At 58.9% G+C, this 26,863-nt stretch overlaps 4 protein-coding genes across 12 annotated transcripts in view; 3 read left to right on the forward strand and 1 right to left on the reverse strand.

Annotated features, from left to right (window-relative positions):
* The window catches only part of STARD3 (StAR related lipid transfer domain containing 3), a 25,051-nt gene extending 16,995 nt beyond the window's left edge, over nt 1-8,056 (forward strand). For 4 of the 7 annotated variants that reach the window (XM_037727359.1, XM_037727360.1, XM_037727363.1 and 1 more), the window contains 12 exons: nt 1,632-1,709; nt 2,075-2,152; nt 2,272-2,325; nt 2,709-2,826; nt 3,348-3,446; nt 3,672-3,727; nt 4,059-4,151; nt 4,784-4,846; nt 5,001-5,096; nt 5,399-5,478; nt 5,570-5,674; nt 7,377-8,056. In XM_037727359.1, the coding sequence (XP_037583287.1) occupies nt 1,632-1,709; nt 2,075-2,152; nt 2,272-2,325; nt 2,709-2,826; nt 3,348-3,446; nt 3,672-3,727; nt 4,059-4,151; nt 4,784-4,846; nt 5,001-5,096; nt 5,399-5,478; nt 5,570-5,674; nt 7,377-7,704 (1,248 nt within the window). In that variant the 3' untranslated portion in view covers nt 7,705-8,056. Of the gene's footprint in view, nt 1-1,631; nt 1,710-2,074; nt 2,153-2,271; nt 2,326-2,708; nt 2,827-3,347; nt 3,447-3,671; nt 3,728-4,058; nt 4,152-4,783; nt 4,847-5,000; nt 5,097-5,398; nt 5,479-5,569; nt 5,675-6,823; nt 6,918-7,376 lie in introns of all 7 variants that reach the window. The other 3 variants (XM_017497291.2, XM_017497293.2, XM_037727364.1) reach the window with 3 other exon arrangements.
* Nucleotides 8,057-8,714: 658 nt separating this feature from the next.
* LOC108281627 (titin-cap) lies at nt 8,715-11,104 on the forward strand. The gene is made up of 2 exons (XM_017497299.2): nt 8,715-10,019; nt 10,268-11,104. The coding sequence occupies exons 1-2, from the start codon at nt 9,910-9,912 to the stop codon at nt 10,659-10,661; spliced, it is 504 nt and encodes a 167-aa protein (XP_017352788.1). The 5' UTR covers nt 8,715-9,909; the 3' UTR covers nt 10,662-11,104.
* A 78-nt stretch (nt 11,105-11,182) lies between these two features.
* PNMT (phenylethanolamine N-methyltransferase) lies at nt 11,183-15,312 on the forward strand. 2 transcript variants are annotated; one of them, XM_037727365.1, is made up of 3 exons: nt 11,183-11,707; nt 14,530-14,737; nt 14,860-15,312. In XM_037727365.1, exons 1-3 carry the CDS (start codon nt 11,602-11,604, stop codon nt 15,299-15,301), a joined length of 756 nt encoding a protein of 251 aa, XP_037583293.1. In that variant the 5' UTR covers nt 11,183-11,601; the 3' UTR covers nt 15,302-15,312. The 2 variants fall into 2 exon arrangements, with proteins under 2 accessions (XP_037583293.1, XP_017352784.1); XM_017497295.2 differs by lacking the exon at nt 11,183-11,707 and adding an exon at nt 13,124-13,648.
* Nucleotides 15,313-16,000: 688 nt separating this feature from the next.
* Nucleotides 16,001-26,863, reverse strand: part of PGAP3 (post-GPI attachment to proteins phospholipase 3) — a 16,654-nt gene continuing 5,791 nt past the window's right edge. Inside the window, exons 4-8 of one of the 2 annotated variants that reach the window (XM_017497294.1) lie at nt 20,084-20,146; nt 18,846-18,907; nt 18,341-18,477; nt 17,881-18,085; nt 16,001-17,701 (exon numbers count right to left, since the gene is read on the reverse strand). In XM_017497294.1, the coding sequence (XP_017352783.1) occupies nt 17,638-17,701; nt 17,881-18,085; nt 18,341-18,477; nt 18,846-18,907; nt 20,084-20,146 (531 nt within the window). In that variant the 3' untranslated portion in view covers nt 16,001-17,637. Of the gene's footprint in view, nt 17,702-17,880; nt 18,086-18,340; nt 18,478-18,499; nt 18,777-18,808; nt 18,908-20,083; nt 20,147-26,863 lie in introns of those variants that run through there. The other variant, XM_037727368.1, reaches the window with a different exon arrangement.

The raw sequence follows: 26,863 nt of genomic DNA on the forward strand, positions 1-26,863 counted from the left end.
TGGTAGGGATGGAGTCTCACTATGTTGTGCAGGCTGGTCTCAAACTCCTGGGCTCAAGTGATCCTCCCATCTCATCCTCTCACAGTGCTGGGGTTAGAGGCGTGAGCCACCGAGCCTGGCCTCTGTAATTGTGCCTTTGAAGTTGTTTGGCTGTGTCGGCTGCAGGCTGCAGCTGCTCTGCAGTCCTCACGGGTACCTGGGAATTCTTGCAAAGTGAGAAGATCTAATTTACCAATTGTTTTCAAATGTCATGAAAAATTTCAGAATACGGGATTGAACAATTAGTAAAGTCAGCATGATGTTTCCCTTGGCAGACATTTAATTAAAATTGTATTGATTTTCAGTCTTGTAGTTTTATTTTTGTATTTGGGAGCATATCTATTTTTAGTTTGCTGATAGACTGAGTCTGAGTTGCCCGGTAGTTACAAGGACCTCAGCAGGGTTGTGCTGAGCCTGGGACCTGCAGCCAAAGTATAGCAAAGCAGGGGCTGAAACCTGGCTCTCCCGCGTCCTGATCTGGTCAGCACCAGTGGGTGCCCAGGCTGGAGAGAGGAGGGAGGAGGACAGTGCTCTGAAGCCCAGCGACTGAGGGTGGAAGGGGCTGCAGAGCCCAGGGCGGGGTCTGAGGAGTAAGAGGAGGGCTGGGTGGCATGGGTTGGATGGGGTGGGGTGGGTAGGTGGCAGGCCTGGGGCCTCACCAGCAGCCAGAGGAGAGGTGGCATCGGATTTCAGGGGGGCTGGGGTGGGCCTGAGGTAGAGGCATGTGGTGGGGCTGTGTGCTCAGTGGGGGAGCATCTGTGTCTTTAACAAGCCCCTCAGATTTGGCTGCCCTGCCGGAGAGCAGAAGCCCCAGTCTAGGCGGTTGTGAGGGGTTTTCTTCCCCAGGGTTCCTGGGCTCCATCACTCCGAGTCCCTTGTGTCCTCCCTTCTCCAGGGTGGCTGGTGCCCCACCTGAAGAAGTTTAGGTCCATCACCCCCAGTCTTTCCAAAGAGTCAGGCCACAGTCTGGCTTGGTGTCCATCCAGTCCACCAGACCTCTGGACACTGGAGTCCTGGCCAAGGCCTCAGGGGTCCTGGTGAAAATGTGGGCTGGGCTGGGGTAGGGACAGGGGCAAGGACACATCGCACCCTCCCCACTTCAGCCTCTCCAGCAGCATGATGGATTTTGCCCATTAAGCATAAACCTAATCAATTGATTTGCCACCTGAGGCTCCGTCTGACACCACTGCCCACCCTCAGCCCCCATCAGCCCAGATGGATTATTGGCTGGGAAGATGGAGCACCACAGTGCCGGGAGGGAGATGGAATCAGAGGTGGGCTCCTGGTGCCCTTCTGCTGGCCCTGTGTGGGGCCCACTGCCTCCCCTGCACAGCCCTGAAGCCTCCAAGCTGCCCCTTCCTAGGCAGGGTGCTGGAACCCAGCCCTGCCCTTCGGGGTGGCCTGCATCCTTAGAGGAATGGTATTGGTGCTGTGGTCTCTGGTCTGGGCTGAGCTCCCTTGGTGCTTGGGGGCCCCCTTGGGTGGTTGCTTAGCACCAACAGCCTCCCCTCCAGGTTCCCCCTCCCCTACCTCCTGGGCAGCCCCAGGCCCTTGCGTCTACCTACAGAGCTCTTCCTGTCTCCCTCTCACAGACCAACACGGGCATCCGCAAGAACCTGGAGCAGGAGATCATCCAGTACAACTTTAAAACCTCCTTCTTTGACATCTTCGTGAGTGGCCTTGGGAGATCCTGGGGACCCTGAGCAGGGAAATGACTTCTGCGGGGTTCTCCTCTTTGCATGGATATCCAGTCTGATCAGAGACTCGGCCCCTATCCTTAGGGAGCCATCAGTCTTTAAAACTGTCCCTCCACAAAGCCCCACCTTCAGAGAGCCACAAGTGGGGGAGGGAAGATAAGACCCCAGTCCAAGGTTACATCCAAATTTTCCCAGAGAAACGTTGAGTCAGTCATTGTCCCCTGAGGCATGCACGCCCATGGAGAGGGAACATGGGGGCAGGACCAGAGGGGAGATCAGCCTGCAGCAGGGTGGGGGACATTGGCTTCCTGTGACACCCGGCTCCCGTCCTCTACCAGGTCCTGGCCTTCTTTCGCTTCTCCGGACTGCTCCTGGGCTATGCAGTGCTGCGGCTCCGGCACTGGTGGGTGATTGCGGTAAGATGCCATGTTCCTGGCAGCCCTGGGCCCTAGCAGGGCTGGTGGAAGGGATGGGATGGAGGAGGACTCACTTCCCAGCCTCTGCTTCCCCCTCCCTCCATCCCTTCCCTGGGCAGGTCACGACGCTGGTGTCCAGTGCATTCCTCATTGTCAAAGTCATCCTCTCTGAGGTCAGTGGCTCAGGGTCTGGCTGGTCTGGTGGGTGTCTGACCTGAGTGGTGTGCTTCTGGAGAGGAACATTTCTCTGATTTGGAGTGTCTGTCCCTGTTGTCTGGGATGGGGGAGAGGGAATCCTGAATCCTGTCCTTTGGTATCTCTAAGGAATCATTCTTCACCTGCTTCCCTGATTCAGCCCCCTGAAGGCCCAAAATTCAGAAAGTTCTTTCTCCAGCCTAACCCTGGTTTATCCTGCTACAGACTTGAGAGGGTTCCCAAGAAGCTGCTACTAGGAATGGGGTGTATGCCAGTTTGGTTGGCTAGAGTTGGTGGCTGCAGGAGGGGGCTCTGGGTTGGGGTGACCCCTGCCATGGAGCTCAGCCCCCTCCCTCCACAGCTGCTCAGCAAAGGGGCATTTGGCTACTTGCTCCCCATCGTCTCCTTTGTCCTCGCCTGGTTGGAGACTTGGTTCCTTGACTTCAAAGTCCTACCCCAGGAGGCCGAAGAGGATCGATGTGAGTGCTCAGGGGTAGGGGGTGCAGTGAGGTTTACTGCAGCCCCAAGAGAGGTGAATTGTGGGCATGAGAGTCAGTCTTTTGGTTTTTTTTTTTTTTTTTTGAGATGGAGTCTCACTCAGCTGCCCAGGTTGGAGTGCAATGGTACCTTCTCAGCTCAGTGCAACCTCCGCCTCTCAGGCTCAAGAGCTTCTCCTGCCTCAGCCTCCCGAGTAGCTGGGATTACAGGCACCTGCCACCCCGTCCGGCTAATTTTTTTGCATTTTTAGTAGAGATGCGGTTTCACCATGTTGGCCAGGCTGGTCTCGAACTCCTGACCTCAGGTCATCCTCCTGCTTCAGCCTCCCAAAGTGCTGGGATTACAGGTGTGAGCCATACCTGGTGAGAGGTCTTGAGGCATCTTGCCCACCTCTAAGCAGCCTCCAGTAGCCGGAGTGGGAACCTGGGGTGGGGGTGCCCCAGGCTGCTAGGGTGTAACTGTCCTGGGTCTGGGCCATGGCGGCCCATGTCTGCTCCTCCAGGGTATCTTGCTGCCCAGGCTGCTGTTGCCCGTGGACCCCTGCTGTTCTCCGGCGCTCTCTCTGAGGGCCAGTTCTATTCACCCCCAGAATCTTTTGCAGGTGAGGGCTGATGTGTGGGGGAACTGCTTTCAGGGAGGTGTCTTGTGGGGAAAGGGGTAGGCTGGGTGTGTTCTTTCTATTCCTTCTATCAGGCTCCCTGGGGAAAGCCAGCAACCCTCTCCCACACACTTTTATCCCCCACATCCTTGCACTCACATTCCTGAACCCCACTGCCTCCCCACGCTCCCCACCCCCGCCATTGTTATCTGTGCCTGTTTTCTGCAGGGTCTGACAATGAATCAGATGAGGAAGTTGCTGGGAAGAAAAGTTTCTCTGCTCAGGTATTTGTCTGCCCACTCCCGACTTCTGCCTTTGGAATGGGCACCTGGAAGAGGGCGGTGTGGGGCTCAGCCCAGGTCAGGGGGTTTCCCAGAAGAGGCTGAACCTTGGTTACTGCCCATCCATCTGGGTGTCTGCCCCACCCCCAGTCCAGCCCCCTGGGTCTGCCTCATGCCTGGGCCCACAGGACAAGCAGCCACAAGCCTGCAGGGCCCAGGGAGACCAGCCCAGACCCCCCATGTGGCTTGTCTAGAGAGAGAACAGGCCATGAACACGAACATGGTGGGCCGTGGGCCCCAGGCTGACCCCTCCCTGCTTCCTGCTTCCGTCCAGGAGCGGGAGTATGTCCGCCAGGGGAGGGAGGCCGCAGCAGTGGTGGACCAGATCTTGGCCCAGGAAGAGAACTGGAAGTTTGAGAAGAATAATGTAAGAAGCCCTCTCCCATCTGATTCTGCCATGCGCATTAGGTGTTTCCACTCCCTTTTCTGAGGCCAAAGGAAGAAACCCAAGGATTACATGGGTTGGAGCCATATTCCTGCCCCAAGAGAGGGAGCTGGGCTCTCAGGTTGGCAGGAGGTGGGGCTGGATTGGATGTTCCCTGCCCCCCCCCACCTTCCCCTCGGCCCCCCTCCCCACACCCTGTCTTTACTTCCCTGCTGCCCTGCCCCTCAGCTTCAGGCTTTGAAGGGGACGCCAGGCTTCTGCCTGCACCCGGTGTTTTGTTTCATGATCAAAACAACATTATCTACAAAGATCGTAGAGAGCTTAGAAAACAGGGAAACAGGCCCCAGTCCCTCTCTCTGGCCGGTTCCTGTGGCAGCCCCATTGGCCTGCAGCCGTGCTCCCATCTTTTAACTCAGCATCAAAAGCCTCTCTCCCGCCAGTGCCGTGGGTTTGTCAGGAGCTGCTGTTTTGTAACGGCTGCTCAGATGTCCCCAAACTCCCAGAGGTTTCCATCCTGAGCTGTTAAAAACCTGCCCTGCCTGTCACCCATTTCTGTGCCACCAGCCCATCCCCTGCCTCCACTCTCCTCCCTGCCACCTCTGTCCCTGCCACAGGAATATGGGGATACCGTGTACACCATTGAAGTACCCTTTCACGGCAAGACGTTCATCCTGAAGGTGAGTGAGGGGATTGGGTGGCCTGGAGCCCCAGACAGCACTGGTGGCTCCAGGAAGGGACCAAGGAGCCCTTTGGTGGGTGCCCCCCAAGAAGGAAGGGTTGGTCTGCCCGAGCCCATCTGGCACCACCCAGCCCTCTGCTGCTCTACCCTAGACCTTCCTGCCCTGCCCTGCGGAGCTTGTGTACCAGGAGGTGATCCTGCAGCCTGAGAAGATGGTGCTGTGGAACAAGACAGTGACCGCCTGCCAGGTGAGCCCCGCCTGGCTGCCTCTTAGGGCATGGGTCGGGGAACAGTCACGCCCCGGTGAGATCACTGAAGCACTCTGCGCCTCAGCTGCCCCATCTGTACAATGGGTGTGATGGTAACAGTGCCTGCTCGAGAGGGTTGGGAGGAGGGCAGGAGGAGTGCTCATCCGGTGCTGCCCAGGGCCTGCAGATGACGATAGCTCTTAGTGAAGGGGTCCGTCCAGAGGAAGCTGTCCTGGGGGGTTCCCATCCCTGGGGTTTTCCTGGGGCAGCCTGTTCCACACATCCCCGTTGACGACCTTCAGATCCTGCAGAGAGTGGAAGACAACACCCTCATCTCCTACGACGTGTCTGCAGGGGCCGCGGGCGGTGTGGTCTCCCCAAGGTGAGTCCCTGCCAGGCCCCCTCCGCTCAGCCAGGCCTTCTGCACTTTGGCCTTGGGTCCGTGTCCTCTGATCTAACCCTCCCTTCCCCAGGGACTTTGTGAATGTTCGGCGCATTGAGCGGCGCAGGGACCGATACTTGTCATCAGGCATCGCCACCACACACGGTGCCAAGCCCCCAACGCACAAATATGTCAGGTGAGCCTCGCCTTGCCTGGGGTCACCCCTGCCAGCCCCTCCCCTGGGAGCATTGAGCAGCGCAGGGTACGGCATGTACGGCTGGGCGCCTCTCCTGCTGAGGCTGCGTTCCTGTTGCCTGCCCCACTGGGCCCTGCCCCTCCCGGCCACTAATCCTGCTAATCTTGCTGCTCTATCTATGGAGGTGGGGGGTGGCGGACAGCTGGAACCAAGCCACCAAGGCTGGAGGGGATGTACATGGGTGGCTGGCTGGGGTAGACCATGGATGGGGACCCATGCAGGGAAGGGGCCTGAGAGCCGTGTGGTTACTCTGGGCTGATTGACCTGAGCCAGAGGCGCTATGTTCTGGGTTTCGTTTTCCTGCCTAAGGAGACTTGGGCTCTCCTCCTATTCACCCTGTCCTCACTCCCTCACCTTTCTCTGGAGTGGCTCAGGAGTCCCCCAGAGATAGAGGGCTTATGGTCTTCCGCACCTGTGCCTGGACTTCTGGAATCTTCCCTGCTGTCTCGTCTTAGTTGGTGGTGCTGTGGATGGCCCTCCCCATACACCCCACTCTTCCCCATCCCCTCCTTCCAGCAGAGAGCACTGTTCTTTGAATAGGACGCTGGGCTCTGCTTTGAGCACTGCACAAACTTGCTGGGAGTGGGGCAAGCTCACTTCCTCTCTGGGTGCCAACTTCCTTATCTTTGGCGTGGGCTTAGGCATGCTCAGTGGCACTGAGCGAGAATGAAATGGTGATGGGATGTGAACTGTGCCTCCCAGGCTTAGCCTCCTGAGCAGGCGTCCCCTCCTGAAGGGGAAGGGGTAAGAAGTGCAGCCCAGCCTACTCTGCCATAGCAGGGCTGACCTAGAATCTCTGGACAGAGTGGATGAGGGCTGGCAAGGCAGTGAGCTTCCTGCCCCTGGGGCTGTGCAGGCACCAACAAGCTGTTGTAGGAGGATTCAAGCATCACACAGTGGGTGGGGTGGGGGGCTGATTCTGCAGCCGGGGGGACACCTGTGCTAAGCCTTCTTGACAGGGTAGCTCTGCCTTTCTGCTTCCAGCCCAGTCCCAGCTGGGCCAAGAATGGAGTGTGAGTGGTGGGGGCACGGGGGCTGTCAGGGCCTTGCTCAGTTCCAGAGTCCCCCTAATGACGCCTCTCTCCATAGGGGAGAGAATGGCCCCGGGGGCTTTATTGTGCTCAAGTCGCCCAGCAACCCCTGCGTCTGCACCTTCATCTGGATTCTTAATACAGATCTCAAGGTAGGGTGCTGGGGGGCTGCCATGTGGGTTCGTGGAGTGGAGGGGACGCTGCTGCTGTCCTGGTTGCTGTGTGACCTTGGGGGTTCTCTGCCATGCCTGGGCCTCCCCTGTGTCAGCCTCCTTTCTTACTTGAAAATGTGGGTCAGGGCCCAGATGGTCTTTTAGCCCTGAGTTGCTGTAGGGCATGTGCCCCCTTCTTACCTCTGAGTCCCGAGGCCCTGAGGAGGGGTGGCTGGTGGCCAGCCCAGCCCCACATGGGTCTGTTTGTGTGGCTGGTGCCAAGAGCCAGGCACAGCATGTTCTTCCCACCAGGGGCGAGAGGGAAAGGGCAGGGCAGCCCAGGCTGGATTCCAGAACTTCACCTGCATTCTGGCCCAGAGCCCCCCTGCTGGTGCCAGCTGCAAGAGGGGACCCTGCTGAGGCCAGACCATCAGGTGACTTCTGCCTGCCTTCCCCCAGGGCCGCCTGCCCCGGTACCTCATCCACCAGAGCCTCGCGGCCACCATGTTTGAATTTGCCTTTCACCTGCGGCAGCGCATCAGTGAGCTGGGGGCCCGGGTGTGACCATGCCCCCACCCACCCTGTGGGCCAGGGTCCTGTCGCCACCACTTCCAGAGCCAGAAAGGGGGCCAGTTGGGCTTCGGCTGCCCACACAGGACCTGGCCCCAAGCTGCCACCCTCCACCGAGCCACGCAGTGCCTGGAGTCGACTGTCTGAGCAGGCTGTGGGGTGGAGCACTGGACTCGAAGGCTCCGCTGGCTGGAGGAAGCTGTGTCTGGCCTGCTGATGTTTACATGGCGTCCTGCCTCCTGGAAGAGCAGATTGCTGTCCCCTGCCTTGCCAGGGGCAGGGTCTGGGCTGGGCGCCTGACTTGGCTGGGGAGGGCCAGGGCCCTGGGCAGGGCAGGGCAGCCTGTAACCTGTCTGAAGATGAAGGAGGTCTTCATCTGCCTGCACTGTCATCGGTTTTTTAGGATTATTGAAAGAGTCTGGGACCCTTGTGGGGGAGTGGGTGGCAGGTGGGGGTGGGCTGCTAGCAGTGAATCTCTGCCTCTCTCAGGCTGTCCCCCTCCTCCCAGGGCCTCCTGGGGAACCTTTGTAATTTAAGCCAATTAAAAATATGAACTAAAAAAAAAAAAACAAAACCCAACCCCTCCCGCTGCCTTGCCTCTTGAGGGAAGATGAAGGCAGGCAGCAGCTTGGATGAAGAGGGAGACCCCTTGGAGCCTCTCAGGGGCTGACAGGAGGGCGGAGCCAGGGGAGCCAGTTCTTGGAACATCCCCCCACGTGCCCCCGTTTCCTGACCTATTCAACTGAGCCGATGACTGGTCAGAAAAATATGCCCCACCCCCTGCCAGGCCTCAGCCCCAAAGTCTCTAGCCCAGGATTGGAGGTGGGGGTACAGGCACCTGGCAGTGCCCACAGCAAGCCTTGACTCTCTGGCTGGTGTGGAGGTAGGGCTTGAGCTTCAGGGTCTCTGAGGCACCTCTGGAATCCTGGCCACCTGGAGCCCTGGACCTCCCAGACTCCACTCACCCATCCCGTCTCCCTGCACCGCACTCACACCAGGGGCAGCCTGGAGCTGGATCGCAGGCTGGAGCCAGGCCACTGCCTGCCCTCCTCCCTTCTGGCTGGCCTGCCTGCTGCAGGCTTCCAGCGGAGCCAGCTTCTTCGGAGCCCGGTGGATCCTGTCTCAGTCCTGCCTAGGTGTGTGACCCTGGGCAAATCTACCTCTAACTTCTGCTTCCTGTTTTATGAAAATGGGACTGATGTCACAGGGTTGTTATGAGATTAAAAAATATGAAGAACCGAGCACAGTGCTCAGTAATCAGTAGTCTGCAATTCTGCACCCAGGTGGGTGCCCATGGGCCTGACCTTCTCCTGGGTACTCTGCTGTCCCCACGGGGTCCTGAACTCGGCCCCCGTCACTACCTTTCCTGTTGCCGTTTGCTTTGTCTGCTCGGCAGCGTCCTCACTACTCATCCCCCCATGCCCACCACCTGCGTGCCAGCTTCTTGCACCATGAGTTGCTACCCCTGGGTGCTGGGCTGTCTCCACAGCCATCTGTCCCCCTGTTCCCCATGAAGGAGAGTCAGACCCCTCCCAGGTGGCACATTGGAGCTGGCAGCCTCCAGAGCTCTTCTGGTCCTCTTATAGTGGCCAGAAGTGGGGAAAGGGGCCCAGAGAGAGGCGAGGGGCAGGGACTGACCCATTGTCACACAGCCTATGTATGGCTGATCTAGGGCTTGAGTCAGGCCTGGCTGTCACCCATCAGAGCCCCAGGATTTCCATTTCACCCAACACAGTATTGGGGTAGAACTGGGACCCCCCCTTCACCCCCACCGGCCTGACTTAAGAGACCACTTCTCTGACCACCAGCCATGGGGAAGGCAAACGCCTGGCTAAGGCTCATGCCCCAGGGTCCCAGATAGGGAATTGACTTCCTCCACCCCTGCTGGTGTGGGGAGGGTGACTGGGTCCAGGCCATCAGTGCAGACGCCTGAGGACGTGGTTGCACTGTCCCTTCTGGTCGAGGGCCACAGTCTGGGGATGTGCCCTTGGGCCCAGGCAGAGGAGAGCACAGCTGGGGCAGGACCTGGCAGCCCTGGTACAGAGCCCAGAGGGGGCATCAGTTCCTGCTGGTCCTGCTGTTTACAGACAAGCTGCTGTCCTCCCTGCAAAGGGGAGTGGGTGGGGCAGAGGGCAAGTGCCAGGGGTGCACGAGGTTGGGCGTGTGGCTGGCCTGAGACGTCTGAGGAATGTCGGGCACCTGGAGGCCTTGCCACAATGACCCCAGGCCACAGACCTCTGACCGGGGGGCAGCCAGCATCCAGTACCCCAACCCCTGCCCTAGGTCTGGTGTCCCCCCCATCAGTGAGTGTTGGCTCTGCTTATAGCATCTGACGCCAGAGGGGCTGAAAATAGCCCCTGGAGAAGGGGGAGGAGGGGGCTATTTAAAGGGCCTGGGAGGGGAGAGGGAGTGAGGAGTGATCATGGCTACCTCAGAGCTGAGCTGCCAGGTGTCTGAGGAGAACTGTGAGCGCCGGGAGGCCTTCTGGGCCGAATGGAAGGATCTGATACTGTCCACACGGCCCGAGGAGGGGTGAGTGTGGGTCCGATAGAGCCCTGCCTCTGCTCCCCCAGAGCACCCTCCCTAAGCCATGTGAGGCCAGAGCAGGAAGCCCTGGAGAAATTTCTGGGGGTGGGAGCAGGAAGAACGCTCCATGGGGAGAGTGAAGGGGAACCACCCCTCCTGCTCCCAGGTCCCAGCAGCCCCAGGGCACTTCCCACCCAGCTTGTGCCCGGAGAGCAACAGCTCCCAGGAGCTCACTGCCCCTCCCCTCTTCCCAGCTGCTCCCTGCATGAGGAGGACACCCAGAGACATGAGACCTACCACCAGCAAGGGCAGTGCCAGGCGCTGGTGCAGCACTCACCCTGGCTGGTGATGCGGATGGGCATCCTTGGCCGTGGGCTGCAGGAGTACCAGCTGCCCTACCAGCGGGTTCTGCCGCTGCCCATCTTCACCCCTGCCAAGATGGGCGCCACCAAGGAGGAGCGTGCGGACACCCCCATCCAGCTGCAGGAGCTGCTCGCGCTGGAGACAGCTCTGGGTGGCCAGTGTGTGGACCGCCAGGAGGTGGCTGAGATCACCAAGCAGCTGCCTCCTGTGGTGCCCGTCAGCAAGCCTGGTCCCCTTCGTCGCTCCCTGTCCCGGTCCATGTCCCAGGAAGCACAGAGAGGCTGAGAGGGGCTGTGACTTGGGCTCCGCTGTGCCCACCCTGGGCTGGGCCCTTCCTGGCTAGGACTGTGGAAGGGAACTGCTGGCCATGGCTGCTTTGTAGTTTGCCCAGAGTTGGGGGCTAGGGGAGGAGGGAGCCAGAGGCCAGGATGCCTGAGCCTCCTGAGTTCCCAAAGGGAGAGTGGCAGAGACGGCGGGCACTAAGGGTGGAGAGCTGGGGGCCAGCACAGCTGAGGACCCTCAGCCCCAGGAGAAGGGACAAAAGGTACTGGTGAGGGCAAGAGGTGCCTGGGAGGAGTGGCCCTGATCCAGGAAAAATGCCGGGAATCTGGAACACTCTAGGCAGAAGAGGCTGGGAGGGAGTGGGAGGTGAAGAGGGCAGAGGCAAGGATGGTGGGGCCCCCAGCACCTTAGTTAGTGCTGCAATAAACGCTCAATCATATGCCAAAGTCGCGTCTCTCCTTGTGGTTGTGGGGCTGGCCCATGGGTGTCCCCCCAGTGCCCTTTTCTGGGTCCAGGCCCTGCATCTGAGCTAAATATGGCAGAGCTAATGGGTACGCCCATACTTGGGATGGGGGGGCCAGAACGGAGCTGTAAACAGGGTGCTGTCTCCAGTCTCCTTTCCGTACCCTGCCCAGTCCTGGCTTCTGTGTCCAGCCCCCTGGCACTGGGTGGTACCCAGCAAGCCAGCTGGCATCCAGGATTTGTTTCAATGATGTCTCATGGAGAATATGGAGGGGCTGGCACCAGGACTGTCCTTGGCTTTGCCTCAGGGTGTGAACAGGGTCAGTGACCTCAAGGCTAACCTGCCTCTCAGTTCTGAATCCAGACAGAATCAATCCTTGGCAGTCTCGGTCCACCCTCCCTGCCCTGGAAGCCAGGGAAGGTTGGAGGTGCTAGGGGGTCAGGTTCCTCTCTCTGACCCCTGCAGCTGTTGCAGTGACTCATGTTCCAACCTGGCTGCCTCTCCCAAGGAGACTTTCCCCTGGGGACAGGCGGGAGGGGAGGGCACAGAGGAGGCCCCAATCAAGCAGGGCCAGGAACCCACCGTGGTAGGAGCTGGGCTGGTGGCCTACCCAGGGAGGAAGGGCCCCAGACTCATCCAGAGGGGAAGGAAGGGGTCTTCAGGGAGACCAGGGAGATGCAGAATTGGCTTCCCATCAGGGGGATAGGTGGGGAGACCCTGGCATTTTTTTTTTTTTTTTTTTTTTTTTTTTTTTTTTTTTTTTTTTTTTTTTTTTTTTTTGTTGTTGTTGTTGTTGTTGTTGTTGTTGAGACGGAGTTTCACTCTTGTTACCCAGGCTGGAGTGCAATGGCACGATCTCGGCTCACTGCAACCTCCGCCTCCTGGGTTCAGGCAATTCTCCTGCCTCAACCTCCTGAGTAGCCGGGATTACAGGCACGCGCCACCATGCCCAGCTAATTTTTTGTAGTTTTAGTAGAGATGGGGTTTCACCATGTTGACTAGGATGGTCTCGATCTCCTGACCTCATGATCCACCCGCCTCGGCCTCCCAAAGTGCTGAGATTACAGGCTTGAGCCACCACGCCCGGCGACCCTGGCATTTTGACAGCCAGGACCTAGGGCACCCGAACAGAACCGCAGGTCTGGCCTGGCCGCTGCTTCGGAGCTGAGCTGGAGTGTGGGCTGCGAGATGAGAGGGGTCAGAGCACTAGCTGCAAGCCGGTCCTGCCCATCGACGTGCACCAGCCCCAGTCCCAGGATCCGCAGGACCCCAAATCTGCCGGGCCCCAAGGCCTGCACTGCGCCCCTGGTGGCCCTCGGCGAAAGTGCCCCGCGACACGCCCCCCTCATGCCCTCCTTCTGCCCTCACCTGGGTCCCGCGCCCGCGACGTGGCGAGGACAACCCGAACCCGAACCTTCTGTCCTCAGCAGCCCCCAGATAAGCGGCTGGGAGCCCGCGGGGCCCGCAGGGGAAGCCTGGCTGTCCGATGGCAGGCGCGATAGGGGAGGCCCGGCTGTTCCGCCCGCTAAGTGCATTAGCGCCGCTCGCGTCCTCTATCGCGCCTGCCATCGGACAGGCGGTGCTGCGCCCTGGTCTGGGCCCCCGGAGCGACCACAGCGGAGGCCGGAACGGACTGTCCTTTCTGGGGCGGGGTGGGGGGACCGCTGGAGGGCCGGGTGGCGTAGGAAAGGACGAGAGAGGCCTGGAGGAGGGGAGGAGAAGGGAAGTTGGGTGGCAGTTCTAAGAGAAGGGTGGGTGCTGGGATGAGTGTCTGGGACGGAGGGGAGCCTGGCGGGGTCTGGGGCCTCGCGTGGGAGGGAGGGCTGGCGCTGCGAGGGGGAAACTGGGCAAAGGGGCAAATTCCCCAGTCTCCACCTCGAATCAGAAAAGAGATGGGGCGGGCTGCCGCGCAGAAGGGGTGAATGGCTGCGGGGAGCTGGAGAAGAGGGACGGGAGGGGCCGGCCCTCGGGGATGGGGGTCTAAAAATTGTGGGGTGAGGAACTGAGGGTGGAGGGCGGCACAGAGGCAGGACTCGGACGGGCGCAGGCGAGGCGGAGGGCGAGCGCTGCGGAAGCACGTGCGGGGCGGGGCGGGGCGGGAGCCGATTGCAGCTGCAGCTGCAGCCGCCCCCCTCACCTCCGGTGCGTCTGCCGCCCGGACACTAAGGGAGATGGATGGATGGGCTGGGGAGGATGCGGCGCGCGTAGCCCCGGGCGGCTCTGGTTCAGCTGCCGCCCCCACAGCGGACGGATCGGGGCGGGGGTCGGGCGGTAGAAAAAGGGGCCGCGAGGCGAGCGTGGCATCGGGCGGGCAGCAGCGGCAGCATGAGCGGCGCAGACCCGAGCCGCGCTGCGGGCGCAGCCCGCGACTCGGCCCCGGGCCAGGCTGCGGTGGCCTCGGCCTACCAGCGCTTCGAGCCGCGCGCCTACCTCCGCAACAACTACGCGCCCCCTCGCGGGGACCTGAGCAGCCCGGACGGCGTCGGGCCGTGGAAGCTGCGCTGCTTGGCGCAGACTTTCGCCACAGGTGGGCGCGGGAAACTGAGGCAAGAGGGACAAGAGGTCGTCGGGGAGTGAAAGCAGGCGCGGGGAGACAGAAAGGAGGCAGACCGCCCGCCGGCCAGATGAGGACCAAGAAGCAGAGATAGCTGAGAGGTGCAAACAGAAGAGAAAAAGGAGCAACAGCCCTTAGGAGAGGGGCAGAGGAAAGAGAGGAGGCGAGAGGGAGCGGAGGGCCCTCAGAATTGAGAGCTAAGATTAGGGCTGAGGTGGGAGATGCAGAGGAGGAAATGGAGGCAGAGATGATCGGTCAGGGGCGAGAAACCGCCAGGATTTCCCCGCTAAGCCTGGCTGGTAGATATAGTTTTCTTTTTTTGAGATGGAGTTTCGTTCTTCTTGCCCAGGCTGGGTTGCAATGGGCGATCTTGGCTCCCTGCAACCTCTACCTTCCGGGTTCAAGCAATTCTCTTGCCTCAGCCTCCCAAGTAGCTGGGATTGCAGGCATGCACCACCAAGGCCGGCTAATTTTGTATTTTTTTAGTAGAGACAGGGATCCACCATGTCGGTCGGGCTGGTCTGGAACTCCTGACCTCGTCATCCACCTGCCTCGGCCTCCCAAAGGGCTGGGATTACAGGCGTGAGCCACCGTGCCCGGCTGGTACCTGAGTCTCAGAGCGGAGGAACCTGAGTCCCAAAGCGGTGAAGTTCCCTTCCCAAGGGAAGTCAGTTCATGTTGGAGCTGGGTTCAGTCTAACTCTGGGGCCAATGCTTTTTCCAGATGGAGACATACTTGCAGAGGAGAAGGAAGAATTAGAGAGAGGCAGGGAGATGAAGGGGAGGGGGGAGTGAGGAGGAAGGGGCTGCCTGGGCCGGCCTGGCACCAGGACCCTCTTCCTCTGCCCTGCCCAGGTGAGGTGTCCGGACGCACCCTGATCGACATTGGTTCCGGCCCCACCGTGTACCAGCTGCTCAGCGCCTGCAGCCACTTTGAAGACATCACCATGACAGATTTCCTGGAGGTCAACCGCCAGGAGCTGGGGCGCTGGCTGCGGGAGGAACCCGGGGCCTTCAACTGGAGTGTGTACAGCCAGCATGCCTGCCTCATTGAGGGCAAGGGGTAAGGACTGGGGTGGTGAGGGCTGGGCAGGGAGGCTTCCCATAGAGTGGCTGTGGCTGGTAGGGGCAACAGAGGCCTGAGCGCAGAACAGTCTTGAGCCCTGCCTTCTGCCCCCTGTACAGGGAATCCTGGCAAGAGAAGGAGCGCCAGCTGCGAGCCAGAGTGAAGCGAGTCCTGCCCATTGATGTGCACCAGCTCCAGCCCCTGGGTGCTGGGAGCCCAGCACCTCTGCCTGCCGATGCCCTGGTCTCTGCCTTCTGCTTGGAGGCTGTAAGCCCAGATCTTGCCAGCTTCCAGCGGGCCCTGGACCACATCACCACACTGCTGAGGCCTGGGGGGCACCTCCTCCTCATTGGGGCCCTGGAGGAGTCGTGGTACCTGGCTGGGGAGGCCAGGCTGACGGTGGTGCCAGTGTCTGAGGAGGAGGTGAGAGAGGCCCTGGAGCGTAGTGGCTACGAAGTCCGGGACCTCCGCACCTACATCATGCCTGCCCGCCTTCAGACAGGCGTAGATGACGTCAAGGGCATCTTTTTTGCCTGGGCTCAGAAGAAGGTAGGGCTGTGAGGGCCCAGCGTGCCCTGCTCTTTGAGGTGGCACCTAATAAACAAATAATGGCCTGCCACTGTGCACAGTGCTGTCTGTGCCTCTCTTGGGAAGCAACAAGGGCCCAGAGATCTGAGTGTCAGGGTGGGGGAGACACTCGCCCTAGGCTTTCTTTTTTCCCAGAAGCTTCCTTGAGGGTAGCATTCTGTACCACTCATTCTTCCCAAACTAAGGAAGGCCAAGGTCAAGGGGAGCTCACCGGGCACCTGCGGTGCACCAGGCACTTGTGACATGCCATTCTGCCCATGACATCATTCATTCCTGCATTCAGCAGCAGGACCTGCTAGTCTGTTTCCAGGTGAAGCTCAGAGAGGTGAAGTAACAAACAGTGCAGCGTGGTTCAGACCACAACGGGGGACAGTGGGATCATGAGGAGATGGAAGTAGCATCTGCAAGGTGGTAGGGGTGTTACCATCAAAAAACAAAGGCTCAGGGAAGCCAAAGGGCAAGAGCTGGCTCCGGCTGCCTCTCACAAGTGGACTTGGGCTCTGCCCAGCTCTGCTCTTGGGCCTGCCATTCCCTATGCCCACGTGCCCAGGAAGAGACCCCACCTCGGTCTACTGCCTCCAGCCAGCTATGGGGCCTTCCCCTGCCCCCACAACTGTCTTTTCCTGCCCTCCAGCCCACCCTATTCACACAAATGAGCTGAACAAAGGCAGGTGAGGCTGAAAATGATTTATTAACCACGTCCCTTGCTACCCTCCCACCTTAAAACAGTTTTTAGTATCAAAAGAACCTAGCACAGGCTACCCAAGTCCCTGAGGCTGGAGTCCTAGCATAGCTCCCCTCCCCTAAAGAGGAACCAGGGGTCAGGAGCAGAGCAAAAATCCAGTCTGCTTCAACCACGGACACTGCCTTTGGCATGGAAAGTTTCTGGCACTCACTCTATCCTATCCCTGTGGGGCAGGAACATGCCAGGGCTGCTGGCAACTGGCAGGGGTCACCTTTACCAGGGTGTCGGCACAGTGTGGCTCCTGCCCGCCCGGGGGGCCACCCTGGAACAGTAAGACCCTCTGGGGAGGGCAGAAACCAGACCCAGCCACAAGCTTTCTCCCCTTCTCCCTCAATCCCTTCCCCCTCCCCAAAGTCCAGGCGATGCAAAGGGTCAGGCAGCAGGGGAAAGGGGCTTTTGGAGGGGAGGTCAACCATGCCAAGGCAAGGAGATACACAGGCTGGAGAGAGCCCCAGGCATCCCCATTTTCCTTTCTCTGCCCCCTAGGGGCTGGTTGCTGTGTGGAGGCCCTGCGAGGTGTGCAGGGGGCGTGGGACAGGGAATACACACACACAGGCAGCCTGGCTGTGCAGAGGTCCTGGCTGTCTGCCTGGCTGGGGCCTTGGGCAGAGCTGGTGCTCCACAGTGATTACTGATGGTGACATGATTCCCTCATCCTCTCCAACCTCTCAACTGAGGGCACATTCACCGGCAGTCACACTCGCCTCTCTCACACGCCCACCAGCACGCTCACATGCATGTTCCCCTAACCCAGCTAACCCACCCGCACCCTACACACACACACTTTGAAACCACACCTCGTACCCCGCAACACCCCTCTTCATGCTGCACACGTAGGCCTGAGCTCACACACACCCAAGCCCATGCTTACCACAGGTCAGCTATGCACTCGGCCTGGCCCACACTCCCGACACAGGGTGGAAGGCTCTCAACCAGACCTCAGCAAGGGATCCTTGCCCTGGGCTTGCTGGGGCCCTGGCCCTGAAGGGGAGTGTGGTGAGGCCTCCTGGGAACCTGGCAATGATCAGAGTGAAATCCCTTCCCAATCCCAATCCCAGCAGCTTGGTCCCTCAAGATCCCATCAGGAGAATCACCTTGAACCTTGGCTGGCCAAAGAACAAGCATCCGGCGCCACCTAGTGGTGTCCTGGAGGAGGGTGGGGGTGGCAAGAGAAGGGGACCTCCTGTATCCCTAAGGCCTGTGGTCCCCGGTCTCCCAAGTAGACAGAGGGCTCTGGGACCAAGCCAGGCAGCGGGGGATGTGGGGAGGAAACAGGCAGCTTTCCTCCCGGTAGAGCTAAGAAGACACTCAGTTCAGCTCCAGGAGGCAGAGGGGCTGCCCATTCTCTAGTCCCAGATGCTGGGAGGCCTTCCCTAGCCCAGGCTCCAAGGCTGGTGAGAGCCAGCAGGAGTGGGCCGGTCAAGTAATTCTGGGCCCACATCCTTCATGTCCAAGTTCAAGAAGTTGAAAGGAGAAAATGAATCATCTCAAGGGTTGGGGAGAGAAGGGGGGTCAGCAGGGTGGGGGCAGGATCCCCACTGGGGCAGACCCGCTCCCAAGGTCTTCAGTCCTGCTTAAACTTGGCTTCTGATTCCTTCAGCAGATACAAGCTGTCATCTTCCAGAAAGCTGTGGGCCAAAGGAGGAGCCCACTGAGGCACACAGCTCTGAGAGCTCGTGTGGGGGTGGGGTGGGGTGCAGGCAGGCAAGGTGGGAAGGGCTGGATGGGCACACAGAGCCCCCAGTCTCCCCTAAGAAGTGGGCCAGGGAGGGCTCAAAGGTGAGCACCGGGCGGAGGCAGCACCCACCTGAAAAATAGGACATGGACAGGGATGGTGCTGATGTGCCAGATGGCATGGGCATCCAGGACCCAGAAGAGCGGTGGGAAGTCCAGTAGCTCCAGCAGGGACAGCCCCTGCAGCAGCAAGACCACCACCACACACTTGCGCACGTGAGGTAGCCGTCGCTGGTTCCACAGGCACCAGGCCAGCCACCATACCACGTTGACCAGGCCTGGGTGCCAGGTGGGGACAGGAGAGACTCATTCCTTTGGCTTCTTCCCAAGGCCGCCCCCAACTCCATGCTCTCTGACCCTAGGATCATCCTCAGACTCTCCTCCCGGCCTCCTCTCTCTCCCACCTCAAATTCTTCCCCATTCCTCTACCCCAAGGGTCCCTCTAGAAACTCCTCTCCAGAAATGGCACCAACCCCCCACTCATACCCCACGCTAGCACTTCCGCAGATGGCCCAAGCTCCCCAGGGCCTCACCAATAGCCACGTTAGCCACCAGGTTGTAGCCATAGTCGAAGCGGATGAGGCTCAGGTAGGAGACGTGTGCGGTCAGCATTAGCAGCAGGAGAGCCCGGAAGGCACTGAGCACAGCTGGGTGCTGCAACCCCACGGTCCTGCCCCACCATCCAGGGCTGCTCAGAGGGCGGCGGCCCATCTCCAGAGCAGCATTTCCCGAAGCATCTCCTCCCCCCAACATGGGTACATGGTCCCTCAAGCCACTACCCCTCTCCCCACCAAACGGGTCCACTGGACAGGCCTCCAATCCTCCCAAAGGCCGGGGGCCAAGTGCCACAGCTCCTTGTCAGAAGCCAGGGCCCCCAGTCCTACCCCAGGGTCCCTACCCAGGACAGCTGATGGGGGGGTAGGCGTTGGGAGACTAGTGAAGAAGGCCCTCAGAGCAGCACCCCCAGGGGAGGGCTGGGTGACCCCTTTCTGCCCCCAGGGCTCAATTTTGCCCCTGCAGCCACCCAGGCAGGCTCACCTGACGCAGCACAGATAGATTGAGTGCAGGATGACAGTGGAGGCACAGAAGTAGTCCATTTTCTGAGGACAGGGAAAGGCAATGAGGGAACAGCAAGAGGCTGTGCGGAGAGGACCCGAAAGGATAGGGGCATGGAGGGGTGGCAGGGAGGGGACGGGGGTCCTTGGCCTGCCTATACCTGTTTCACTCCAGCTGAGCCTTGTGTTCACATCATTGTACAATTTTTTTGTGCTCAGGAGGCCGGGTGCAGTGGCACTTTGGGAGGCCGAGGTGGGCAGATCTCAAGGTCAGGAATTCAAGACCAGCTCGGCCAACATGGTAAAACCCCATCTCTACTATTTTTAAAAATAAAAAATTAGGCCGGGCGCGGTGGCTCACGCCTGTAATCCCAGCATTTTGGGAGGCCGAGGCGGGTGGATCACAAGGTCAAGAGTTCAAGACCATCCTGGTCAACATGGTGAAACCCCGTCTCTGCTAAAAATACAAAACATTAGCTGGGCATGGTGGCGCGTGCCTGTAATCCCAGCTACTCAGGAGGCTGAGGCAGGAGAATTGTCTGAACCCAGGAGGTGGAGGTTGCCGTGAGCCGAGATCGCGCCATTGCACTCCAGCCTGGGTAACAAGAGCGAAACTCCGTCTCAAAAAAATAAAATAAAATAAAAATAAAAAAATAAAAAAAAAAATTAGCCGGGTGTGGTGGCACATGCCTGCAGTCCCAGCTACTCAGGAGTCTGAGGCAGAAGAATGGCTTGAACCCAGGAGGCAGAGGTTGCAGTGAGCCGAGATCAAGGCACTGCACTCCAGCCTGGGCGACACAGTGAGACTCTGCCTCAAAAAAAAAAAAAAAAATTCTTAGGAACAAGGCTTTAAGGACACTGGTGGAGGGGCCCTGCTGAGGCTCCGGGACATAAGCACCCCGCATGGAATTCAGAGTGCAGTGTGGAGTCTGATAGCCATAGGGTCCCGTCCTGGGGCAACCCTTTACTAGCTGGGTGCCCCTGAGCAAGCAGGCCACCTCTCCAAGGCTCAGCTGCCTCATCAGGCAAGAGCTCATCATCATCCCCACCTGATGAGGCTCAAAGCGGCTCAAGGGCACCAACAGGTGCAGGATGCATGGCCCTTGCTCCTCCCAGCGCTCCCCAGAGGGAGTTGGCGTGACCCTCTAAAGCCCCTCTGCCCGATTCTGGGCTCCTCTGGGACCACCCTGTGCGGAGTAGGGGGAGCTAGAGAGTGCTCACCTCTGTGAGGTCGGTGTCCCTGGTGTGGAAGACTGTGGACCAAAACCATGCGTTGAGGGACACCTGAGGAAGAAGGGGCTGGTGAGCACACTGCACCCCCACGCCCCGAGGCCAGGACCCCCACAGGCTCACATCCATTTCACCTTCGGGGAGGGGCTCTGTGGGGCAAGAAATGTGCTTTTCCTGCCCCTGGAGCCCTCCAAACAAACCTGTGTCCCTCTACCCCCACCCAGCCAGGGTCCCTGGGGTGGACTTCCTGCCGCCCCAAATCCCCAAGGCCAAAGGGGGCTGCAGCCTCCACAGGTTCCGGCCTGGCCTGGGAACCAGTTCCGGCAGAGCCAATTCCCCAGTTACTCAATCGCTAAGACAACAGCCCCCAGGGGCCCGGCCTCCTCTTCCAACCGGCAGGTGATGACAGCCCCACCCAGGCCCAGGGGAGCTGGTGACCTCAGCCTCTGGGGGCGGGAATGAGGTGGGTGGGGTGGAGGGGCTCGAGCCAGCTTGGGGTGTGTTCTGAGCAAGCCAGCAGGGGAGGGAGATCAAACAGATCCCACTGGGGCCCAGGCTCCCAGGAGGAGGGGGAACTGAGCCCAGCTTCCTCCTGGCTGAGCCTGCCCAACCCGCCAGACCAGTGGCTGCTCCCGAGCCTGGGAGGAGCAGAGGGCAGGACCGGAGGAGCTGCGGTGGGGCCAGGGCCCAGGGGAATATTTGAGGCCTTCTTCCTGGAAATGAGCAGCGTGGAGAGAGCACAAAAGTAATCTTACGAATGAGCTGGAGAGCTTGCGGGCATTGGTGCTGGCACTTTCTTCGGGGACTGCTGTGTTCACAGCAAAGCCCAAAATGCAGAAAGCAGGGTGGACTGAGGGGAAGGGCTAAGAAACCGTGACAACCGGTCAGAGGAAGAGCGGCCAGGCCAGGAACGCCCTGGAGGTGGGGAGGGATGCGCTAGGGTAGGACAGAGCTCAGGAAAGACCAGGAGCTGCTCAGTTGGTTCCAATGTACCAGGAAAACTGGCCTGGCAGGGGACAGAGGGAGAGGGCAATAAGCCACGCTCTGCTGGGCACTGCAGCAGGCAGGTGAGACAGGAAGATGCGTTCTGAATGCAGGTCTGGAGAGCCTAGGAGAGAATGGGAGGAGAAGGGGTGCAGGTGGGGCAGGACTGCTGCATAGCCAGCCAGGTTCTCCGGGTGCTGGGCTCTGGAAGGCTCGAGGCTGCCTGGTGCACCTGTCTGGCCTGGCTCTGGGCTGAGCCTTGCTGCGTCTGCTCCTGTTGACTTCGGCAAAGGGCCCTGCCCTTCTCAGCCCAAGCTTCCCCTGGGACGAATCATAGTGAAACTTCATTTCCTTCCCAGCTTGGCGTCAGGTGGTTTGGTCTAGGCCAGGCTGCTTCTCCTTTGAGGATGGCCACTCTGTCGCTTCCACTGGACTCAAGGCTGTGCCCTGCTGCGGCCCCCACCCCAGAGACAGACATGGAGGCTGCAAAACGGGACTGAAACTGGTGGTTTCTCAGACACTGCACCCACAGTCTGAATAGCTTAGGGTCAGTGTGGGGAGAGGAGCAGGCTTGGGCTAAAGACAGGGCCCAGGTGACCACATGACCAGGTCTCCATGGCAGGCCAGGAACAGGGACATGCTTAGGGAGGAGAGTGGCCCAGGAGCCAGTGTGGGAGTGAGAAGGGCAAGGTGGCAGGGACTGCCATCCAGCCAGGCCTCCTTGTCACCCACAGCAGGAAAGGGGGGGGTGACAAGGGGACTGCAGGACTGAGCTAAGTGGCTCAGAACACCAAAAGCAGGGGGTGTGTGCGTGTGTACACGTGCGCAGGGCCACAGGAAGGGCAGGCTGCTCGGTCCCCTCTCCAAATACCTCCCTGGGTGCCTTCCACTCACAGATCCACCTGAAGCCTGGCCTCTGCACCCCTGAAAAGCCCCTCCCCCCCTGGGGAGTATCCCACTCTGGGGGTGCTGCTCTTCTCACCCTTTCCTCAGATTTGGGAGGTAGTGTCATTAAGAATGCAAGCCCTAGGGCCAGATTGCCAGGGTTCAGTTCCTGGCTCTGCATTTCCTGTGTGTCCTTGGGCAAGTTATTTAGCCTTGCTGTGCCTCAGTTTTCTCATCTGCAAAATGGGAATAATCACAGTTGATAAGGGTTTCATGAGCAATACAAATACAGTGTATGGCACAGAGCCCAGGGCAGGATAACACATGAGGTGCTCTTCTCTCCACCTGCCTGACCAGCATGAAGCCTCGTCAGCTTCCCATAGAACTGAGGCCAAAGAGGATGTCTGCCTCCCACTCTCCCTGCAGGCCAAGGATGTTTAGGCAGAGAAGGGGTGGTCCCCCAGCTGCCTAGGCCCACCGCCGCAGCTCCAGGCTGAAGAAGAATGTCCAGTCTCCACAATGAGACAGAGCCTGAAGTCCTGCCTCCACCCCTAAGTAGCTGTGTGACCTTGGACACATAATCCAGAGTCTATGATCCTCCACTGCCTCACCTACAAAACAGGTTCATAATGATGCCACTGCAGAGGAGGCTGAGGACAATGTCTGCAGAACACCTGGCACCAAGGAACTCCTCTGAGTGCCTGCTGGTTTTTGCTGCCTGGTCCGTGGTAGGTGCCCATCAATGTCAGTTTCCTTCATCATGTCCAGTAGGCTGACTCTCACCACGCCCCTTCACCTGACCCTCAACTTCCCTTTCCTGAGGGGTCGCAAAGTTCAAGGTCAAACTATGGGGCCCAGGGTCTCTCCATCCCGAACAGAGACACCTTAGCTATAGGAAGAGCCCCTCCTCCTTACTCTGGAGCCGAGATCCCATCAATGTGGACTGAAGGGACCCCCTGCTCTTCACTCAGAGTTTGTAATCAAGAGCAAGCAAAGGGGACAGATGGGCTCTGGAAGGAAGGAGAGTTCCAAGACACCAATGCACAGCTACTCTCAGACTCCTTGCCATGCTTGAGTGAAGGGGGCCAGGCAGGGGAACCGGCCAGGAGCGTGACAGGCTGCCCGGCAGGCACCCAGAGCTTCGAGTAAACACCGAGGAAAGGGGGTGGCCAGGGGCAGGGTGCCAGTGGCGGTGGAATCGGAGGCTGGGTGGAGGGAGAGCAAGAGGCTGCTTCAGTCTGTTGGAAATAAGAAAATCAAGACAAAAATATCACAGCCGTGAAACTGGTTGGATGCCAAGTGAGCCAGATCTGTCAGGAATTCGACCCTGCGCTAAGCCCCAGTGCTTGGGGCTGTCATTGACACCACGGTGGTGGGGACAAGTGGGTCTTAAAATAGCTCGGTGTCTCAGAAGTGGGGGAGGCAGAATGTTAAATATGACGCCTGCTGCCATCCTGGGCTCCCCCGGAGGCCACAGTGTCCCACCCCCTGCCTCAAGCAGGGCAGACCAGCCCCAGCTCACTGCTGAGAGAAGGGAGAGAGAGGTAGCTGAAGATGGGAGGAGGGCTTTTTCTATCATCCCAAAGGATTACATGATTTCCTGCCATTGCCTGTTCCACTAGCTCTTGTCTGACCCCTGGGAAGTCGTTCCTAAAATCTAACCATCATTCTACAACAGACGCAACCTACCTCTTCTTTTTATTGAGATGGAGTCTCCCTCTGTCACCCAGGCTGGAGTGCAGTGCCTTGATCTCGGTTCACTGCAACCTCTGCCTCCCGGGTTCAAGCAATTCTCTTGCCTCAGCCTCCTGAGTAGCTGGGATTACAGGTGCGTGCCACCACGCCCGGCTAGTTTTTGTATTTTTAGTAGAGATGGGGTTTCACCATGTTGGCCAGGCTGGTCCTGAACTCCTGACCTCACGATTCACCTGCCTTGGCCTCCAAAAGTGCCAGGATTACTTAGCCCGGCCCCTATCTCTTCTTGTAGTTTGCTGAACAGAGGCAGAGCAGAATCTGTCCCCACCCACACAAACCACTCTACGGAGACAGTTTGCCTTCCCACCGCTTCACCCTCTTATCTCTACATCTGAGGACCTTTCCTGACTGGATGAAGTCCTGAGGAATTGGTGTGGCCTTCTGGCTTTGGCACACAGCAAGGGCCCCTGCTCAGTGACGTCAAAGGACATGGTATGCAGAGCTTTGGTGGGCTCCCCGCTCCTTGCCTGGCTGCCCCCCAGCCCAGGCCCAGGCCTGAATGGCAAGGCAGGGGCTGCCTTCTTGTACCAACATATCATGAGCCCTGCTGGGGGGCGGGTCTCCTTATCTCTGAGGCAAAGCTGAGGTACCCTTCCCCCAAGACTTAGCCCAGAGCAGGTGAAGGGCCTTGCCTTCCTATCCTCACCCCAACAGAAATCAGGAGCCTCAGCGCCCCAGAAGGCCCAGGTCAAAGTCCACCGCCGCACCCTCCATACGGCTCAGGATCCTCCCTCCTGCAGAAACTGACAGGGCTCAAGAGCAACTGGGAGAACCAAACTAGGCCATCCACAGGAATGTGGGTTGTTCTGAGGCTTTGTCCCTTGAAGGCCTAGTGAGAGCGTGAGGGGGCCCCATGTCCCTGAATGCCACATCCCATCGAGTACCCTAAGACACAGACCCCAACTATCTGCCTTCTACCAACATCTCCTGCTTTTTCTATTTTTTGTTTTTTGAGATGGAGTCTCACTCAGTCGCCCAGGCTGGAGTACAGTGGTATGATTTCAGCTCACTGCAACCTCTGCCCCCCGGGTTCAAGCAATTCTTCTGCCTCAGCCTCCCCAGTAGCTGGGGTTACAGGCACCCACCACCACACCTGGCTAATTTTTGTATTTTTAGTAGAGATGGGGTTTCGCCATGTTGGCCAGGCTGGGCTTGAACTCCTGACCTCAGATGATCTGCCCACCTCAGCCTCCCAAAGTGTTGGGATTATAGGCGTAAGCCATTGCTCCTGGCCATCTCCTGCTTTTTCTCTAGGGTCCTTAGTCACTCAGGACTTTGGGCTACCCTGGAAAGTGTGACCCCCCCTCCAAGAAGGAAGTTGAGTTGCAGATACAACTCAGGTGAAAGATCCGAGGATCAGGGATGGCAAGGCCAGAGCTGTGATGTGACCCCTGGCCTCTGGCACATGGTATGAAGACAAAGGGCAGAACCCTCCGAGGTCCTCTCAGGCCTGTGGCCTGTCTAAGGAGGCTCTAAGCTTCTTCAGAGTTCAGGCAGGGCTGTCCCATGCTCTCTAGTGGAGGTGGGGACTAGGGGGTGGTACACGCAGCGGGCCCAGACAAGCAGTGTCGTGGAGGAACCCCACAGGAAAGGAGACAGGGAACCTCTTCAGTTTCCCTGCCCTTCCTGCTTTCTTGGCCATGACTAAATTCACTTTGTTGCAAGAGGCCTACGCAGGAAGTGGTGGCTTTATCTCACCCAGCCTGTGACGGTGTGTGCCGATGCCTGGCCCTGTCCACATCAGAGCCCCTAGCCCTCAGGCTGGCACTCAGGGCCCTCTCTGCTCCGTCTCCTCTTTCTCTACTCCATTCACACAGCTACAATGGGGCCAAGGTTGCCTGGAATGCTGGAATTCAATCCCCTGTCCCCACACATGTATGTGTCTAAGCCTTGCCAGACCTGCAAGTCCCAGATGAGACATCTCCTCCTCCCCGGACCTCCCTGGCCTGGCAGACTTCCCCAGTTAGAGGGCGTGGTCTCCCCAACTCACAAATCCTACAGCTCTCTACCAAAGCACCCCCCGATTCCACGCCGTCTGCTGCCCAGGCTGGCCAGACCTGTACCTCCCACTCTGCTTAGCAACCTGGGGCAGGGGCTTCAGCCCCCACAAGTGCTAAATCCCATCTCTACTCCCAGTAAAGGCTCAAGGAACACTCATCACAGGACACAGAGCGGCCTAGCAGAGCTAAGTTCTCAGGTCCTGGAGCCAGACAGCCCTGGACGCCAACCCTGTCTCCACTTCTTGCTAACTTGGGCAATTTTTTTTTTTTTTTGAGATGGAGTCTCACTCTGTCGCCAGGCTGGAGTGCAATGGCACGATCTTGGCTCACTGCAACCTCCACCTCCCAGGTTCAAGCAATTCTTCTGCCTCAGCCTCCCGAGCAGCTGCGATTACAGACAAATGCCACCATGCCTGGCTAATTTTTGTATTTTTAATAGAGAGGGGGGTTTCACCGTATTGGCCAGGCTGGTCTTGAACTCCTGACCTCGTGATCCGCCTGCCTCGGCCTCCCAAAGTGCTGGGATTACAGGCATGAGCCACTGTTGGGGAAGTTTTTTTTTCCCCCTGAGCCTAACTCAGAGCTCATAGGGGTACTATAAGGGTAAAATAAGGAAATGTATGTAAAGTGCTTCAGACAAGCCTGTCACATGGCTCGTGTTCCTTCAATTATTATTAATAGTTGTTGAATAGGAAGTATTAAGGAGGGTCAGTATTTCCCAGAGGTTTAACAGCTTCCTTCCCTGACCTCCTTCCCACATCCATCTCCCAAGTGTAAGCCTCGGCCTGGACTTCACAGCATACCCCAGCTCTCAGCTTTCTTAAGTTCCTAGAGACCTCTGTGTCTCCAGACTCCAGGATCTTCTTCAGTTCTCATGTGCAAAATTCAGGACAGCAGACTCACTCCCCTCTCCTTCCTGTGCTTGTCCCAGGACACACAACTCAAGCACACAATCTCCGAGTTCCCCTCCTGCCCCTCGGGCTACGCCTTCCATCTCTGTGTCTGGCTCATCTTCCTCTAGCCAGCCATTCAGTTCGGGGGTTCCTCGGGGCTTTGCCCTAGATCCCTCCTCTTTTCACTGTCTAAATTCTCCTGGGGTGATCTCATCTACAACCACAGCTTCTATCATTGTCTTTTTTTTTTTTTT

The sequence above is a fragment of the Cebus imitator genome, unplaced genomic scaffold (assembly GCF_001604975.1).
Source record: "Cebus imitator isolate Cc_AM_T3 unplaced genomic scaffold, Cebus_imitator-1.0 Scaffold228, whole genome shotgun sequence".
In the NCBI taxonomy this organism is placed as follows: Eukaryota; Metazoa; Chordata; class Mammalia; order Primates; family Cebidae; genus Cebus; species Cebus imitator.

Coding starts and splice junctions, on each gene's coding strand:
- LOC108281627 (XM_017497299.2), top strand. CDS start 9,910: ATGGCTACCTCAGAGCTGAGCTGCCAGGTGTCTGAGGAGAACTGTGAG. Junction 10,020..10,267: donor TCCACACGGCCCGAGGAGGG/GTGAGTGTGGGT, acceptor CCCTCTTCCCAG/CTGCTCCCTGCATGAGGAGG.
- PNMT (XM_017497295.2), top strand. CDS start 13,447: ATGAGCGGCGCAGACCCGAGCCGCGCTGCGGGCGCAGCCCGCGACTCG. Junction 13,649..14,529: donor GGCGCAGACTTTCGCCACAG/GTGGGCGCGGGA, acceptor TGCCCTGCCCAG/GTGAGGTGTCCGGACGCACC. Junction 14,738..14,859: donor TGCCTCATTGAGGGCAAGGG/GTAAGGACTGGG, acceptor CCCCCTGTACAG/GGAATCCTGGCAAGAGAAGG.